The sequence below is a fragment of the Anser anser genome (genome assembly GCF_964211835.1).
Source record: "Anser anser genome assembly, chromosome: 10".
In the NCBI taxonomy this organism is placed as follows: domain Eukaryota; kingdom Metazoa; phylum Chordata; class Aves; order Anseriformes; family Anatidae; genus Anser; species Anser anser.
This window is the reverse complement of record NC_139730.1, coordinates 20,831,564-20,852,051: the sequence shown is the minus strand read 5'-3', so window position 1 is coordinate 20,852,051 and position 20,488 is coordinate 20,831,564. Positions and strand designations below refer to the sequence as shown.

General features: G+C 36.9%; 1 protein-coding gene across 7 annotated transcripts in view; it reads right to left on the bottom strand.

Annotated features, from left to right (window-relative positions):
* The window catches only part of LOC310904863 (uncharacterized protein), a 499,219-nt gene that overhangs the window by 366,956 nt on the left and 111,775 nt on the right, over positions 1-20,488 (bottom strand). The window contains exon 1 of one of the 7 annotated variants that reach the window (XM_083850107.1): positions 1,281-20,119. The exons of the other annotated variants lie outside the window; for them this stretch is intronic. Within the exon in view, the coding sequence (XP_083706233.1) occupies positions 1,281-1,297 (17 nt within the window). The 5' untranslated portion in view covers positions 1,298-20,119. Of the gene's footprint in view, positions 1-1,280; positions 20,120-20,488 lie in introns of those variants that run through there. 7 annotated transcript variants of the gene reach the window in all.

Here is a 20,488-nt window from a genome sequence, read left to right as displayed (position 1 = left end):
TTCTGCCTACTTTAGGCGTAAGAAGTAATTTAACTCTGCACTAGCTCATTTCTCCCATGATTGCTAGTCTTATTAAAAAAAAAAAAAAAAAGATTAACTTTATGATGAGAATAAATGTGCATTAGGGAGAATATAAACCCACCTTCACTTTAAGGCTGATATACAACACTAAAGGAACAGCGTTTTTCAGTTTTGAAATTGCATCCTAAGTTGAAGCATCTTACTTACCATTAAAAGGTAACATATAAGTATTGTAGGTTCAGCAGCAGACATTTAAATACCTTACTGACAACCTTTTATTCCCTTTATAGACTATTTCATTGTAATGGCCAAAATCATTATGAAGGAATACACTCTGGGAGTCAACGTGTGTTATTCAGTATCCTTCACTTCCAAGGTGTTATTTCCAGCCTTGTCTAATACTTTATCTCTCCCCAAATCCTCTTTCGAGAACATAATTGTTCATTCATTTGGTGAGAACAAATCAGTCTCTTCCACAAAAGCCTTAGTACAGATACACATCACTGTACAGTTAGAACTTCAAAATGCTTTTCAAGCAAATGCATGCAACACGGGACAGTATCTTCACAGTACTGAAAAGAGGAAACAATGTGAGTCAAACATTAACAGGTTTGTGCTATTATGCATTATTATCAATAAAACATCCTGACTAAGCCAAGTTTACTTGACATTATCGAGTTGTTTTTTGTACTTAGTTACAGACACTAGTATTATTATTAACAAGTGCATGGCTATGACTACACAGCAAGGGAATACTGTTGACTGTGGAAGAGACACCAGAAATTAAATTCTTTATAGCACTGAATAAAACTCTCTATACACTTTGAAGCCTCATTCTGAAATCACATGAAGTGAGAAAGGTCTCATACTTGGTGATAAATTTGAGGGGAGCTTGAAATAACAGTTCTGGATCTCTACCCACAGAAGCAGGGGAAAAATCTGACTTCAAATAAGTTTAAGTGTTTTTCTAACCCCAGGGACTTCAGGGCTGAACAAGTGTAGAATTCCTACCCATGTCCACGTCCAGCATGTATGTGCTGAACAGCTTTTGACTCAAGAACAGAAGACTACTTCAGTATCTGGCAAACCAGTACTGCATTCAGGTGAACAGAGTAACTAAAGTGAATGAATGAAATCTGAGATACAGATTTATTCTCTATTTGTTGAAGCTAAAAGCAACTTAGTCTCAAGTCACTAGATGAGATTTGTTCATGTAGTGATTACATCCTAGCTAAACAGAAGTAACAAATACAACATACCAAATTGAAGTCACCATCCTAACCAGGTCAACAGAGAACAGTTGAGCAGCCCAAATGCCACAGAAATTACCACATGAACCAATGTTAAGGGAATGGTGAGTTTAGATGTCAGGAGGTATTTTTTCTGCATATAAGTAAACAAAAGTTCAAAATTATGACCCCTATGATTTTCTGATTCACATTATTCAATGCAACATAATTTACTCTCATGTTAGGTGAAAATTAAATGGACTTTTCTGAATTTTTCCATAAACTGTAATTCTTTCAATTTCAGACATACTGAAATTATTTTAATTTTGAGTTTTCTGCTGTTTGTGGTTTCTATCCCACTGACAAAGAACATTCCTGGATCATTTGGTTCTATAGTAAACCTTGAGAAAACCATGCAGATTTCTGACAGAAAGTAATCTGCATTGAGACAGAAGTTCAACATCTCTGATAAATTTTCACAAAATTGTTTTACTCTGATGAATCAGTGTTTATTTAAAAAGTATGTTTTATCCTAAAACTCCAAATCAGGAAGTGACCGAACATTTGACATACTCCCTTTATATACAAAAGGATGCATATTTTAAAACAGAAAATTGCCTTACAATAAAGTCTTCATAATTTGTCTATAATAACCATGGATTAGAATCATAGAATCATAGAATATCCCGAGTTGGAAGGGACCCATAAGGATCATCTAGTCCAACTCCTGGCACCGCACAGGTCTACCCAAAAGTTCAGACCATGTGACTAAGTGCACAGTCCAATCGCTTCTTAAATTCAGACAGGCTCGGTGCAGTGACCACTTCCCTGGGGAGCCTGTTCCAGTGTGCAACCACCCTCTCTGTGAAGAACCTCTTCCTGATGTCCAGCCTAAACTTCCCCTGCCTCGGCTTAACATCGTTCCCGTGGGTCCTATCACTGGTGATTACAGTGAATAGGTCACCTGCCTCTCCACTCCCCCTTGCAAGGAAGTTGTAGACCGCGATGAGGTCCCCCCTCAGCCTCCTCTTCTCCAGGCTGAACAGGCCTAGTGCCCTCAGCCGCTCCTCATATGTCTTCCCCTCTAGGCCCTTCGCCATCTTTGTCGCCCTCTCTGGACACTCTCCAACAGTTTAATGTCCTTTTTGTACTGTGGTGCCCAGAACTGCACACAGTACTCGAGGTGAGGCCGCACCAGCACAGAGTAGAGTGGGACAATCACCTCCCTCGACCGACTAGCAATGCCATGCTTGATGCACCCCAGGATACGGTTGGCCTTCCTGGCTGCCAGGGCACACTGCTGGCTCATATTCAACTTGCTGTCAACCACAGCCCCCAGAGCCCTCTCTGCGGGGCTGCTCCCCAGCGTCTCATCGCCCAGTCTGTACGTATAGCCAGGGTTGCCCTGTCCCAGGTGCAGGACCCGGCACTTGCCTTTGTTAAACTTCATGTGGTTGGTGATCGCCCAGCTCTCCAATCTGTCCAGATCTCTCTGCAAGGCCTTTCCACCCTCATCCGAGTCCACAACTCCTCCACGTTTGGAGTTGTTGGCAAATTTGCTCAAAACACCTTCTAGTCCTACATCCAAATCATTTATAAAGACATCGAAGAGGACTGGCCCTAAAATGGAGCCGATTCTAACATTCCATCTCCATAGCATACAGTTTTCCATACAACATACAACAAAATGCTAGTGCTCACAAAAGAACATTCAGATTCACCTTTCAATTTTCTCCATGTTTTCTTTCTTGTCTCCTTAGCTCTCTGATGTTTCTCTTAACTAATTTGCTGGAAAAGTAACTTTCTGCTTGCTATTAGTCAGCATACACAAATACGTTCTAAATTACTAATTCACAATACTCAACACAGACTTGTACTGTCACCTTATCTTCCAAAAGATAAGATGTGGTGGGAATAATTCACTAGACATTAAAATCATCTTCATGAGTAGAGGACATTCACAATTTCAGACACGTCCTAAGTTCCTTTACATTTTTCATAGTGTCCCAGGTGTCCCCTCTAACAAGGACTATATAGAGACAGTGACAAAAACTGGCAACATAATGGGAAAAAATAAAAATAAAAAATGAAAAATAATAATAATTAAAAACTTTATCTCCTTTGACTTTGAAACTGCAGTATATAATTCTAGTTTCCTGCACAACATCTTTAGTATCAAGAATTTTTGTATTCTCACTGATAATTGTTGCCACTGATAACTATGCCCAGGGAACCAGAAAAGAGCTCAAGGCTCTGCATACAAACTCACCATACAAACTTCAAAGCAGGTGATACTTTATGGAATGGGAAAAAAGGATCCCCTCTAATTTGGCAGTGGGTCACATTATGACACACCCTTGGCCAGCTTGGTGAAAACAGGTGAAAATCAGGTGAGTATGCTTTCAAATCAAAATATGTCTATTGAAGAGAGGCAGCACAGGAAAAAAAAAAAAAAAAGGGGGAATCCATACAGTACTCACAAGGAGTTGTTTTAGAGTACAGCGAGTACATTAATAACATATCTTTCTACATCTACCAGTCCTCTTCTGTTCAGTCTTGTATGTCTCTAGCATTACCTGCTTGTCACCTCAGACTAGGGGTCTGCAGTCTGATACCCACCAAATCTGACACTGAAGACTTCCTGTTTACATCCATTCTCCCAGCCATGTAGACATGCTTCCTTGGCTTTCCTTTTCACCCAGTGCTGTAATCTGGAAAACATTTTTCTCCTCTCTCTGATTCAACTACTGAAGCTAACATTACCTAACATACCTAACTGTTTACCTTTGAATTTCTCAATAAGCACTGTATAAATAAACTTTCCTCATTGTTCCTGTGCTCTGCCCACATTCCATAGCTCAGTTTTCACTTATCACTATCACCATGTTACATCCCTGATGACATCTTCCAGTGGCATGATATCAGAATGAAATTCAAGGTTAGCTGAGGTTACAGATAAACTACTAAATATCTGACCAGAACATTAGAACTGATATATGGAATTAAAATATTTTGTCAGTTTGATTAGTCAGTTCAGAATTTATCAGCATCAGAAGATTCTACATTTTTCACACCAGTAACTTCCTTTAGGGCCTTGGTGGTGAAAAACTGAACCAAAACCAAAATGTTTTTGTATTTTTGATGGAACAGAAATATAGATGTTCTATTTTTTCACTTTTCAGACAAACAAAAACTTACCATCACAACACCTGAATAATATACCTCACACACACACACACACAAAAAGAGGAAAATATTTATCCTACATCTTCAGCCTATTTTAAAATCAAGATATCCACCTTTCCATGAACTCCGCGTAACTATCGGACACAAAATACTTAGGGATAAAATGACCATAATTGACACTAGAACTATGAAACAGTCTCCTCATCCTAATTTCCACTGGAATTTGAATGCAGATTAAGAAGAAACTATAGCAGTTACCTGGCTCCTTTCTCAGTGCAGTCTTGTTTGGACATGATTTATTCTATGCCAGGTTTAAACTTCCATTATCATCCTTTCTTTAGAATTATCACCCACTCCTTAGGTGTATATAAAACATTACCCAATGGTGAGATTAACCATAGGAACGCGCTGAATTCACATTTGACACATCTGAAGACATTTGATTTTGCAAAAAGCTGAGCTATGATCGACATCTTCATATTTGCTTTTGTTATGACAGAACTTATTAAAACAATCTAAAATAACACTAAAAAGAATAAAAAATTGACCAACTCTTCTGCAAACCCCTAATCAATTCATAATTAAGCCCACAGAGCATATAAACTACGATCGACTTATGCTTTCCTATGCATTCTTGCATGTGAATTAAACATATTATTCATTTACATGTCTGTAGCAATTGTCTGCTTCCAGTTTCTTCTGTCCCAAAGCAAAATACTGTCATTGTCTTCTCCTTTTTCTGCCAATGCAGAATTATATGTGATGCCTTTCATCTTCCACAAGAATTTATATGCAGAAAACTAACTAAATTGTACAGAAATGTAACCTCCCTTCATTAGTGGGAAGTGAAAGAACGTATCCGTGGATCTCACTCTTTTCACAAATGCAGAGTGCACATTAGTGGCTAATGAAATAATTAAGCACACATATAGTCATTAAGCTTATAAACTAGTGTTGCAGCCATTCTTTCTCTATTACTTTTGTATTTCTGATGGAGTAGTCTTAAGTCTTTTCTGTCAATAGCAGAGCAAAATTTTGTGGGGGCTAAATATTCACATTCTGTTGTGTCTTTTTGTACAAATACACATGGTGTAATATTCTTTTTATAGAAACTGATCTTTTTTCCCCTCAGAATATAAAGATGGTTGCTCCTAAAGATACTATGAGTTTTCTATGAAGGTTTAAGACCAGACAATCACCACTGTCTGCCATTTGTCTGATGTTAAAGCTACTAGTGTAATTTGCTGTCATGATTTCAAAAAGTGAGAATTATAGAAATTAAAACATCAGAGACACTGAATTTTTGGGTCTGCAGTGATACTTTCTAAAGCTACAGACGTTAGCATAAAAAGCCACATGGAGGGAAAACAGAATCATCAGAGTTGAGGTTAAAAATAAGAAGCAAAATTTTCGCAAGAAGATAATTAGACATTAGTCTACCTCACCCAGGAATGAGATGAGTTTATTTTAAGATTTAACTTAGCCCTTCTCTAACAGGTATGTTCTAGTCAAACCACTGAGACAGCTGCAAGCACCACTGGGTGAAATCTCCCTACAGGGTGCTGGAGAATGATGGATTAGGTGATCATAGAGGACTCCTGTGTTCTTAAATGTTTGGAATTCACATTATTGTTGCAAATAAAATCACAGAATATAGTGCTATTTGGTTCAATGTGCAACTGCTCTGTAAAGCAAACATGAACTTCTCATCTCCAAGTCTACTTTGTTAATTTATGATAAGAAATATAACATTACATTTCAACATAACCAGGTCACATGAGTAAGTGTTGCATCACATTCTTTCTAGTGCTTTGGTGTGTCCAAAAAAGTAATAAGCCAAAGGCATTTTAGAGCTACTGAAAAAGTATAAATCTTCTCTGCCACTGTAGGAATTCTCCACACAGTATGAATAAATCTGTAGTTCAATTAAATCAATAGAATTATTACTACTTATCTCATTAGAGCCAAGAATATGTGTTTGACCTGCTCCTGACAAAGACAAACAAAAACAACACAAAAACAACCACAACAATATCAAACAAAGAAAAAGTCTTTAAAAATATAATCTGGGGCACATTCACGCCATGCTAAACAAAAGCAACTTCTGATTTAAAATAAAATTCAGTTGTCTATCATTTAATTGTAAAACCTGATACAAGCACTCTTTAGCTTACATGCTTTCAGACTGCTAATACAAATTTACTGTCAACTTGGAACTGCAATGGTTAGTTTGTGTTATGTCAGTGCCTGTGTCTTTGGAAACAATTGTATTTTCATTGTGTCATGACCAGTAAGATGAGTCACATCAACTGAACAAACTGAGTTTACACCACCACACTACACAACAAACAAAACAAAACAAAACAAAACAAAACAACAAAAAAAGTGGTCCAGCAGTTTGAAACAGGACCTTGGGGCTGGGGAGGTTACTCTCCTTTCAGACTGTAGAAAACATTATGAGCTCAACAGATTTTTTTTATTTTTTTTTGCAAGTTTCTTGGCCTTACAGTACTGCTGCACCAATACAGGCCTGTCCTGATGACTCTTTTACTTTGATTTAAATTAACATGGAATAGTTGGCAATGCACACAAAACCAAAAAGCAGCACTATATTATTTAAACCAAAAATACCAATAATACTAAGAGCTATGTGTGGCTCCAACAATGCCTCTCATTATAGCACTTGAAATGCATAGCACAAAAACTATGTGAGATCTCAGGGACAATGTAGTGCACATATATAATGCAAGTAAGAATGGAGGGAGCACTCCACTGCTACATACCAGTTGAAGTTAGACACTTACTACATAATCTTGGAAAACATGTAATGTTTAGTAATAAGCCCCAACTTTCATTAAGGGGATTATTATATTTTCTATCTCTGCATCTACTGCTTAGCATCAGCAAGGGAAATAAAATTAGCACTATGAGAAGATTGCCTCTCTTTAGTTGCACTGGTAATTAAGTATGAAAGAAAAAAAAAGAAAAAAAGAAAATTAATTTTTTAGAGTTATTTTTAATAAGTTTTCCTGATTGGCTACCATCAGTTGTCTCACTAGAGTGATGTTTTGGCATGACAGAAAGTGACAGCAGATGTAAAGAAATACAGACAGGAACCAGAATTCTCCTTTGCTATATTAACATCTTGGAAATGAGCAGGTGTTCCCATAGAGCCATCTGCATCTCACCTTTCTAAAACTCCTGAATACCCTGTAGCTGTAAGGCCTTTTTGAAGATATGTGATTCTGTGGACATCACAAGAAATCTTCTCTTACGAGAATTCTCACTGAATGGCAGCACTCATGCAAGTGCCACTTTGCAGCTATGAGGACTGCTAGAAAAGACTTATGGAAGCATTTCTAAATTTTCAAGAGGTTATCAAACAGAAAAAAAAAAACAAAAACACATTAGAGGGTAGGTGTAGAGCAGACAAGATTTCATTGAGAAGTTCCTGTCCCAAAGAGCAGGAAAGACTTTTTAAATGGTTTTATTTTATTGTTCTTATTTCCTCAAAAACAAAAGAGAACACACAAAGAACAGGCATTAACCATCTAGAGACAAGTAGGAGAAATGTGAACACTACTACATTTTTAAAACGCAGACAAAAATACAGGAGCTTCTAGGGCAATACATCTGAACTCTCACTATAAATGGACAGTGAAGCTTTCATAGGACTTGAATTATTATTTACTTTGTGCAAAATCCGCCTTGCTGCTGAGACAATCACTAGCCTTTTAAGCACAGCAGCATGGCTGAAATTTCTGAAAATCTCTTAAAGAACAAAGGAAAATGTGGAACTGAGAAGCTCTGATTTGGAGAGAATTCTTTAAAGAGCAGTAGCTTATCTTTACATAGTGATAGAAATACCGAATAATCACAAAAATAATTAAACTTCCTATTAACTCCTGAATGCAGTATAGATCAGATTCATTCTTTCTAGCATGGCATAATGCAAAAAGTACCTGCAAGAGGGAATTCATCACACTGAAAAATAATACTGCCATCTGTGCTCCCTCAGGGCTTCAGCTTTCATTCGATGCCAGAGGCTCCATGACAGCCTTGCTGGCAGAGGTTGTCTCGTGGAGGTGATGAATGAATACATTTCCCAGCTTCCCGTGCTAAACTCTGCCTCCAGCCCCAAAACGGGTGTATCTCCAGGTTATGCCAGCTGCTGCTGACTGCTATGTCCACCACCAGCTGAGACTACACCTTCCAGCAGCTCTCCTACTTGCTTCACCCAGCTGGTACTTCACATCCTACATTTCCCTCTGCTACTTAACTCTACAGCAGAGGTGGTATTAACAGATTACAAAGAGACTCATCCAGTGTTTCTCCAGAGATTGCAACCCATAACCCACCAGTCCTTGATATAAACCAAGGGCAATACATGAGTCAATTCATAACCTAACTCATGTGTTCCATATAATAAATGTGCCAGGCACAAAGGTGGTAGCTCATAGATTTGACTACCAGCTTTGATGCCTTGGAACTTCCAGAGGTTTTGGAAGTGGCTTCCAAGTGAGTACCCATGCAAGCTGAATACCTATGTTTAGACATATAAAAAATCCTATTTAATTCTCTGTAATGAATCATTTCTGCAGAAAGCCAAAGAGGCCAAAAGTCAATTAGCACCAGTGAATGCCAGAAGTTTGCAGAGTTTGTCATGAAAATCCACGTGCAACAGTCCTTGCCTTATTCTCCCTTCCTCAGTTTCCCTGTCTATAAAATACGGATCCTGAATGAAGCTTGTAGTACCACTAATTTCATCTTTATTTATTTATTTATTTATTTATTTTGAACGGGGAATATTATCCACATATCCACAGCAAAAGTTAGTATTATTGGTTTTGCCATTAGCTCCCAGACTGATTTAACTGCAGCATTGAACACTTCACCTTGAACTCTCAGATCAGATCTCTACATTTAAATATTCATTCAAACAAGTGGACTGATTTCAGAAAGAATAGAAGGTTGCCAGTCCTAGGACAGGTTGCAGGACTAGCTCACATACCCACTGAGTATTGTTTGGACAAGCAAATAAAATAGCATTATTTCACATTAATATTGTGTTCAGTTTAGTAAACCCTGAATGCCATGATGTCTTCCTCTTTAAACCGTAACTCTATTTCCGTATTAAAGTTAACACTTCAGAAACAGTGTTCTCATCCAGTATGAACACTTCATAATTACGTTTTTCTAAAAAGCTGTAATAAACTTTATTTAAGCAAGTGCTTCCCATTTTATTGCCAACCCCAAACATTGTTCATTTGCAAGCACAAAGTGTCCTCTTGACACGATAATGAAAGTGCATTCATACATGTCAGCTGGAGCAGTTATGTACTTCAGATGAATACGCAACAAGTATTATTCAGTCTTTTCTGCTGACATTTCTCAAACATGACATGCATATTAAAATTAGCATTTAACGTGTGAAGAGTTCACTAACTGCAGATTTCCCAAAGCTCTCAGAATTTGGACAACAAGAAAGAGAACATGCAAAGTGTTTTTTTGTGTGCGTGTGTGTTTTTTTTAAACAGGGCACGTCTTTTATAACATATTCAGACATCTGCTTTTGTTCAGTTACCTCTCCAATACCTCATATAGGAAGAAACAAGGAAAGAATCAGAAAAGGACCCTGATCCAGTATAAAGATATACCAGTGTGTCAAGTTGGTCTCAGTCTACTGGGCACACAGGATAAATCTACTTTCCTTTCACTTGAGCAATCTCTATTTACTGAGCAACCAAACCTAATCTTCAGCAAAGCACATTGTCTGGGATTGTAGCCCCTGCAATGCAGGCTTGGATAGGAACTCCTGGATGTCTCTGGAGAGGCAAACTCCATCGCACTCTTTGGAGAACAGTTTGTTGGTATAATGCTGATCTACCAGAAGATCTAATAAATAAATAAATAAAATTACTTTGGAACTGGACTTTAAAGGACCCTTTTATTCCTCCCACTCCTGAGATGCCTCAAACATATTTCATTCCCAGAAGAGTCCCAGAAGGAAACTTTGCAATTTGGGTGGTTTGTTTCCTTTCAATTAGCTTTTCATTCCTTTTTTTTTTCCTGTTTCCCCAACCCTCAAGAAAAAAAGTCAAAGTGAATGGAAAATCAGTGTTTCCTTGAACAACAGCAAAAATAAAAATAAAAATAAAAATAAAAATAAAAATAAATCCCAGCAAGTAGCTTTAGCTGGAACTTACAGCTGCAGCATCAGTTGCCCCAGGACCCTGTTTTCCCACTTGGAAGTTGACTAATGGTACCTTTGACTTTCTCTTTCACAGTTCTTCTACAAGGATCACCCATCATCTACAAAGCACTAGGAAAACCTGAGGTGAGATGTATAGGAAAATTGCCGGTCTTCTATTCCGTGCACATTGTATGACAGATGAGGGTGTGTTTGCTACCAAAATGTATTCTCACAGGACAGAATGGAATAGCAGGCAGTAGATCTTAGAACTACTTATCTCTGCTTCATCTTCAGCATCCTCTAGACCCAAACAAAACAAAGTAACCCAACAAATTTTAATGTCTTGCTTACAATGTCTAGAATACCACTGTGAATTAAGAACTGGTTTATCTTCATTTCAAAAAGCAAAAAAACAGGTATTCTTTTTGTAACAGGTCACGATAACAAGTTCAACCATTATCCATTACAGACCTGCTATTGTATATGCGTCTTCAAGAAGCATAAGACAGTCCAAATTTGTGGTACCAGGTTAGTAAAACATCTTATGGATATAGCAGTTGAGGCTCAAAAGCATTTGAAGAAACAAAAGCCTAAAATAATTCACACTGAACTCTGTTATGGCAAGAACAGCTGGTTGAATGAAAGCAAGGTAAGAAATCTGAGGTGACAAATGATAATAAACCAGATACAAAAGTCATTACTCTGGTAAATCTACATATATACCAACAGAAGCACAAAGGATATATAAGCAGCCAGGCTTAGTCATAAACTGCAGCCCTGCTCTACCACACAGACTGACTTCTGATACGTCCTGCACTGAAGTAATCCCATACACATGTAGCAGGTTTAACACTTCCTAGACCCCCATGGTTTTAGGACATGTGTGGAAACATCCCAGAGAAGCTGCTGCTCTTAAATCAATTCATGTGGCAGAGTCCTTCTGCCTGCCCTCTTTTTTCTGAGGTAACTTGGGAGCAACCAGAAAGTGAACACAAAGGTCCAGGTCAAAGAACGTTTTTTCACCTCAAAGACAGCAGGCTTCAGTACTGACATAACTTTTTCTTTCTGCTTCAGTTTTAACTGGAACCAAACTTTGAAAATTGCCGTTAGCATTGCAGGTTAAAATGAAAAAAAATAGTTTAGTGCTTAAAATTCAGTGCTTTCTTTCCTCTATGGGAACTCCAGAGGCACAAGCAATGGTTTATTGGAAAAAAGACATTAAGCCAAACATCTAAGGACAGAAATAATCTACAAAGCTCGCGACTTTTTATGAGCTCATTTACAACAAGATTTGGCTTTGGAACAATTTATAGACTTTTTAGTGTTGTCTACAATTACTATCTTCATCAAAATCATTGTGAGAAGCAAGAGAACGAGAAAAAGCACGAGAAAGACACACACCCCCCAGCCCCAAAATATAAACCACCACACACACAACCACCCTGCGTAAAATAATTACGTATCTGTCAGGGAATTTACTTTATCTTTCCAGTTCTATAATATCCTATTTTTTTCAAGTACAAATGGAAGGAAAAAAGTGATAGAGCAAATTGGAGGGATACGAAAAGAAATGTCACCGATTTCACAGTATAGATCTTACAAGTCTGTAGGTCGGATATTATATACTAAATTTAGACTGATCCAATAGAAACTTCTTGATAGATGTCACACAAGGCACAACAGAGATGGGTAATTTATTTCCAGTATGTGCTACTTTGAAGAAAGGAGCTCTGCTTGATCTTGAAGACAAATGATTGCACTGATAGGTATAGAACCATTATAGCTTATTAGTAAAATGCTGCCTCAGGGTAGCAGATTTGGGGAAAGTATACGGCTCAAGGGAATTAAGAAAAAAAAACAGCTTTAATATTTATATGTATTTATATCTCATTTGAAAAAATATTTAAAAAATTAAATTCGTAATAATAAAAAATACAAAATGATACAAAACTGAGATACTTTTTCAGAAATAGGCCAAGACTAAAATATGTAACTATACTCAAAGTCACCGATGTAATACTGCAGAACATACTAGAATGAAGTATTATTTGTCTGAGCTACAAGGCCATTGGGTACCTACACTTTATGTGTGCCCACATGAAAAACAGATCACAGGTATCCACTGGCAGTGATTTGTTATCTTTCCACACCACACACTGCTGGATAGCAAAGTGTACCTCTTACAATACATACATAAAAAAATAATGGCTCCCTGAGTGTATTTATTTACATCCACTGCAGATGAACTGTAGGTTTGTCACAACACTAACTGTACCTCACTATCACTGTAACAATTCTCAGCTATCAGACAGAATATTTTTTTTAAGTTGTTAGAAGCACACTCAGATCTGACTTATCCACTGCATCATCCAAACACTCCATGGAAGAAAAGCTTTTAATGGAGTTTTACAAAAGACAAGAAGCAAGTCCCAAAAGAAATGAAAGCTCAGTCTGCACGTATTGTTTTGTTTTCTACTTCCAAGTAAATATTTGTACTACCACAGAATGGCTTGTCTATAAGTCAAATTCCCCTGCTTATCAATAGGTCAGCTCTCTGTACACTGAGCCACAATGCAATGTCCCCTCGTGCAGTCTTTCAAGTGACCTTAACCTGATGTGTAGATGGCATGCATAGAACAGAGAATTTTATCTCCTTGAGAGCTCAGTGCTTGAACTGTTTACAAAAAGCAGTCTGATGGCACTTCCAAATGATACTGAGCTGCACTTAATAGGTTTGTGATCAGAATCATTTTTCACTAGGGACATAGATTTCTTCTTAGTTTTGTGACCTTTGCTATGCTAGAGACTCCTGACAGTATTGTCTTTTCAATTAAGGTTGTTGTTTTTTAAAATATATTTCTTACCTGGCCAACTTACCTATAGACATACAGTCATGTTTGTGGATAGAGAAATCTTAAGTTTTTGCCAGTATATTCTTATTTCATTTTAAAGACTAAAAATGAGAGTATGCTGATAGAAAATAAAATCATGTATCTACAGGCATAAAATAACATTAGATACACTAACAGCAAACCTGAGTGTTCTCTTCTCCCATACAGGTGAATACTACAGGATCCAGCAAGTCATGAGCTTTATATGCTACAAGAGTCTTCAATTCAAAGCACGTCAGAACCTAAAATTACTGTTTATAAAATAACTCAAGGATTCCTGCTCATGCACTATGCAGTATATCTTCAGTGAAACCTGTGAATCTAGGACATTCCAGAATGCCATGCATATGCAGCACAGGTAAACTACAGGGTTAGCTCGCTTCACCACAAGAATAAGAGCTTTGCTGCGTGTACTCACACCACAGTGGATGATAGGTCTGCAGGACATGCTCAGAGCACACCAACTACTTACCAAGAAAAATAGAAGACATTTGAGCGGTAACTGGACAGCTCCGAGGTTTCCAGACTTTCCCTAACCTATAGCCACAGAAAAACAGTGTAGACCAGGCTGCAAGATTATCAGGAACCCTGGACAAATATTGTATTACTGAAAACCCCGTTGGCAGAATTTCTCACAAAGAAAGATAACTTGTCTGGGAAAGCCAGCAGAACACTAGCCTGACAAGGCCTATCTGTTAGAACTAATGAATAAGATGAACACAAGACAATTGACAACATAGTACAAATAATCAAAAAATCAAACTACTGCATGCAGTTCTGCTATTAACATCAAAAGCACACAAGGTAACTACAGTTCCCATTAAAGAAATCAGAGCTGTTATTATGCAGTTCTCCAAAGATGGGCCATGTGGATGAGGTAGAGCAGAAAGTCCTTTCTCCAAGAAGCTAAGTTGCAATAGACCACACACAATAAATAAATAAATAAATAAATAAATAAATGAAATGAGATGTGATCTATGCATCCATAGAGTTATTCAGATCATCAGTCAAAACTTAAGATTTCTTCACAGAAATTGAATGAGTGCAGACAATGATTTTGTTAAGCAGAGTAATTCCTGTATAAGTGTCATGTCTGTTAAATTAAGATATCCAGGTTTTCAACCAAGGCTGTGATGTAAACTAGGGGAGAGAATACAAGGAATTGATACCTTACAACTGCATTAATACAATTAAATTGAATTAATAATGTGAAAGCATACAAAGCTTTTCATTCTAAAAATTCAGAAGAGAAGAAATATCTATAGCTTCTCTTAGAAATTTTATTATCCCTATTTCATTCTTAACATCATTTCTTTACATTCCATCAAATGGTATAAAAAGAAGATAAAAGCAGACAGACATTTCCAATAATCCAGCTAGCTCTGAGCTGCAGTATTTTACAAAGATTTGTCGCTGACAAAATCCTTAGCTTTTCTTTCCCCCACCCCGTTTTTCAAAATCCTTTATGCTCAGCTCAGTAAAAGGCAAAGGATCACTGATCAGAGCAAACACTGCTGTAGTTGTATGGAAGATGTTGATGGTAAAATACGGTTCACTTGTTGAAGTATATTGAGATAGGACAGCAGGAAATGAGAAACGTTCCACCTGTCTGTTTCTTGAATCACTTGGCTCTTCACAAAGCTTTCTTCATGACTTCTTTATTATGTTGTTCTTTTTGCCTTTGTATTCCCCAGTGGAGAGACATTTCTAGGTTCATTTCAGCAAAGTCAAAATACTTGAATCAAAACCAAGAACAAAGTATTACAAGAGCTGTGTCTTGACGAATTTATTGTTAGAGTAATTGGTAAGAGTTTGTAGATTTCCCAGTAGACCCCTCAAGTTCAAAAACCAAACACAAGGCATATGGAAAAATACACACCATAATATTAATACTATCATCACCTTTCCCAGTCACTCACCCTTATCATATATAAATCTACACAGAATGGACTGGAGCAGATGCTTATTGTTTAACATTGTTACCAAATCAATTATTCTACCCTAAAGCCTGCCTTCAACCACTGTAAATCAGAAGTGATTCCACTAAAAGCAGCAGTGCCACACTCATGTGAAACTGAGAAAGGAGAAAGAGGATTCCTGCCTTGAAAAAGTTAAGGCATGCCTATATGATACGTAAATTGCATTCTTTCATATGGATAGCTTTTACAAAAGTTGATGGAAGTCCATTTGCAGATCTGTTGATAAAATGTAATGTAGAACACCTTGCACACAATTGCTTGATGTACACTGATAAACTGTTGGTCTTACAAATGACATGAGTAAACTCATTGCCAGTTTCAACAGCTACAGGGAAACAGAGTAATATTTAATGATATCTGTGCACTTGATGATATTTACTTTTAAAGCCTATAAACCCCGGAAAATTCAAGATGGAAAAGATCCCAATTCTCAACATCTTGTTGAAAATAGCAAAAGGTTTAAACAAGATTCCCTATTTAATTTAGTGTCATATATCAGAAGCCTTGTAGAAATTTCTCTGACATGCTCTAGTACTAAGACAATGTAAGTTTGTTATATCAAATGAATTTGTTATACAGGGTCAAAATTTCCTATGTTAGCAGTCTAAATTTAGGATATTGGCCTGTAGCAGATTTTAGTTAAAACAAATGTGCGATACAATTCTGTTTTTCCAAGAAAATTATGGATGAATAGGCCAAGACATACATAATTCACAATCTATCAAAGGATTGTTTTTAGCTGCCTAGTACCGTATTTCTAAGACATCCCCCAAATTTGCCCTTCGAGGGCTGGGAAAAGCATTATGTTTTGAAAGAAATTTGCTCACAATATTCGAAATGAATATTTATATGTTATTTCAAAATTTGAAGGAGGGATAGAATTTTCATTTATTTAACTATTTTTCTGCATAATGACACTTTAATTTTTGGCTTGTTGTTGTGGTTTAACCCGGTCGGCAGCTAAACACCACACAGCCGTTCGCTCACCCTCCCCCCTCCCTCTCTGGGATGGGGGAGAGAAATGGGAAAGTGAAGCCTGTGGGTTGAGATAAAGACAGTTTATTAAGACAGGAAAATGATAATAACAATAATAATAATAATAATGATAGTACTACTAATAATAATGTGTATGAAACAAGTGATGCACAATGCAATTGCTCACCACCCGCTGACCGATGCCCAGCCTATCCCTGAGCACCCAGCCCCCCCACCCCGGCCAGCCACCCCTATATATTGTTTAGCATGATGTCAGATGGTATGGAATACCCCTTTGGCCACTTTGGGTCAGCTGTCCTGGGTCTGTCCCCTCCCAGCTCCTGCTGCACCCCTAGCCTGCGCGCTGGCAGGACAGAGCGAGAAGCTGGAAAATCCTTGGCTTAGTGTAAGCACTGCTCTGCAACAATGAAAACATCAGCATGTTATCAGCGCTCTTCTCATCCTAATCCAAAACATAGCACCCTACCAGCTACTATGAGGAAAATTAACTCTGTCCTAACTGGAACCAGGACACTTATGTGTGTAGTTCTATTCATTTTACCTATTAATTTCCATTTGGCATGCAGATTGAAACAGAACAGTCTTTTGAAAGAGTTTATATAGGGGTGTAACGACTTAGTCTGACTTCTTGGCTTTAGCAGCCTAAATAATAGCACATGCCTAGGCAAGCTGTACAGCCTATTGGCAGAGTGATAATTTATGCATACTCTATTCTTTCGTGTATTGTTCTGGGACCTCTACTGTATACTGTGCTTTATAGCACATTTTAAAAGAAGGTTAAAAAAAAAAAAGTAATAAAAATGCATAAAGGAAAAATGGGAAAAAATGCTGGCAATATTTATGGAAATTGATCACATGGATAACAGATATTCCCAGTAGATTCTTTGTTAAGGGAATGGATTCTGTAATTATGGGAGATTCTCACTCCAGGCTTTCAAAAGGACTATTTAGGCATTAGTATGGTGCTACTATGAAAAGTTCAAACACAGTCTTAGAATATATAAAGAAATATATTCCCTATACAAATAGAAAGAGAATGAGATCATCATACCATTTATAGACGAAACAAGATCTGAAATACTAGATTGTCTGCAATGTTGGCTACTCACATTCGAGCAAGAGAACCTTAATCCAAAACTGAAACAGAGAAAGTGTCTCAAAGTATTGTATGACCTACCCTAAAAGAGAAAATTAAAATAGATGGTATAAAAAAAAAAAAAGTGACTCTCTGTAAATACATTATTGGGACCAAAGAAAAGGAAGGGAAACTCCAGGGAAGAATTACTTAAATTATACAACAATAATACCAGTGTAAGTGGCTTTATGATGGATGTGCTCAAGAGTTACAGGGGAATAATGGTACTTCCAGACCCATACCATATACAACCCACATCTTCCTCCCAGTTCATGAGCAATAAAAATAATAATTTATTATTTGTGGCTTTTATGTAATTAAATTGAGGAATAAATTTAACTTAACACAATGCTGATTTGAATGATAAAAAGCCCATGGTGGTGATACTCATATTTAATAAAAAAATAAAGTGTGTCAAGCTCCCTTTTTTAGTTCAGTTTATATTTATTTGTTGCACATAAACATATAAATAGAGATATGGTTGTAATCTAAAGAGGAAAGTTTAAATTGAAGAACATGAGAACTGTTGCTCTATATAATTGGTTTATCACAATATATTTATCACAATTTATCCTAAATGTGGCTCCAAAAATGGGGAGTTTAAGCTTCTTAATTACAGTCCTTTCATCACTCAGAATTTAAAGCTTTGTTTCTTTAATTTTAAGCTGACTGTAAATGTATCATCGGGAGACTGAGATCTCTGCTTTGGGGCTTATTGAATTCTGACACTTCCTTTCTCATAGCAACACAGCATTCATGGCACATCTTGACTTCACTCCTTCTCTTTAATTATAAAATGGCATTCAGCATTGCCTTTTGCAAACTATGGTCTTTTGAACATCTTCTCCATAATTATAACAAACTTTCTAGCCCCTTAGCTGACAAGCAACATTACAGGTCTGTCAGGTTTCTGGTGATAATGTCTTATTCTACAATGCCATATGAAAAGCTGTCCTTCGAGGATCAGAAGTGTACAATATGCACTGCTTCAATGTGTAAAGATAAGATTAAACTACAAGGAAGGCAATTAAATGCTTAGATCATATTAATAAAAGCATTTCCTGTGTTTACCCTGGTGTTATCATTGCCTACAACACTGAGCAGCATATTTGTTTTGCTGACTAAAACATGACCTGAAAACTCAAAAAGGGATTAAGGAACTGTTTTTCAAAGAATGCAGCCCAAACTACTTTTGTTCCTTTTTTTTATTTTTTATTTTAACCTTGAGTAATGAAAAAATTCACTTAAGAGACAAGCAAAATAGTCAAACTGCCTACAAACGTATCAGCATAGATTAAACTCATTTGAACTTCATGGTTTCCAATAAAATCTGCAACCTCACTTTATAGTATTAATGGTTTATTATTTATCTTCATGAAATCATACTAACTTATCGATACAAATCTTATTTATTTATCTCCCTTTGGCCACTCCACCCTATAATTAACCAACAGAGACACTGTTTGATGGAATCAGAACCTCTCCATGCTTAGTAATTTTGTTTAGTGCTAACCAAAGTAAAATTTATACAATATCATTGCCCAGAGGACACAGCCAGAATTGGTGCTATACTTTACCTGGCACTGCTCAAATGTAGAGACTGTTACGGTTCCTGCTTTTAAGATTCAAGGAATCAATCTTTGTGACCTCTAATACCTGTGATTTTCGTCATGTAAATTCCAAAGCAACAGAGGCAAGAAATTAGCTGGAACTCTCTCGTTGACTTAATTAAAAGTTTGAAGATTTTTGGTTTAGTAGCCATGGGCATGTTGCCTAGTAATATTTCAGAAAAGAAATGAGAGACTCTGGAAAAAAGGCAGTTCAACATACTGGGGATAAAACAATTCAAAGGAGTTGCAGAAACCTGAAAGACTTACATACTGTTGCACAGAGCTAACCAACTGTAATTTTATCATATGCAAAGACAGCATGGCAAACAAGAAATATTTCCAAATACTCCACGTGTTAAAGCAGAGAAGGCAGAGCATCTTTGCTCTCAATAGCAGGACAGACTCTGCAGCCAAGTCTGCTCTGGTCTTTCCAGCACAGCACTTCTGTTTCTGAGCATCAGTCACAGCACTGAAAAAAGCTGATGATTTACAGAAAGGTGGCCTGCCTGAGGGAAACAAAGGCCTATCTCTTTTCCATATTTTTTCCCACAGTGACTAGCACAGCAAGCCTTGTTGCTTATCGTGGTGCAAATAATACCAAGAATAATTAATAACCACAGCAGATGTGTTTACGAAATATTTAAGCCTGTAAATTAATCTCTAAGGGAAGTGTAGTCCACTGTTTGAGATATTTAAAGGTATGCTGCAAAAAAGACAAGATGATGTTCTGTTGAGAATAGGTCTATATTTACAGGAACATCAGTTAGATTATCTATTAAGGCTGTTTCACATCCAGTAGATAAATCAATTTACATGAAAGATAAAAATGAGAATTTTACTAAATCTTAGAGTGCTTTATAAGTGTTTCTGCTGAACTATTAATACCATCTTAAAGCAAAAACAATTTGGGGGGAGGGTTGTTTTTTTTGTGTGTGCATGTCTTTGTTTTTAGTAATAGAAAATTGAATATATATTCAAAAGGCTATACTAAATTTCTTTTGTATTATGTAAAATGAGGTAAGGGGGAAAGAAAAATGATTACAGGCCAAAACATCCCATTCTTGGAAGGCAATATGTAGTTTTGCCAGACACTTAAAACCAAGTAATCACACGCATATAAGTACAATTGTTTTCAGTGTGATATAAAAAGAAGCAAAATATTGTTACAGAAATGCCTAAATATTAAAATCTCGATCTTACAAGAAAGAATTCCTATTTGTTGTTAAAAATATATATATATATAAACAC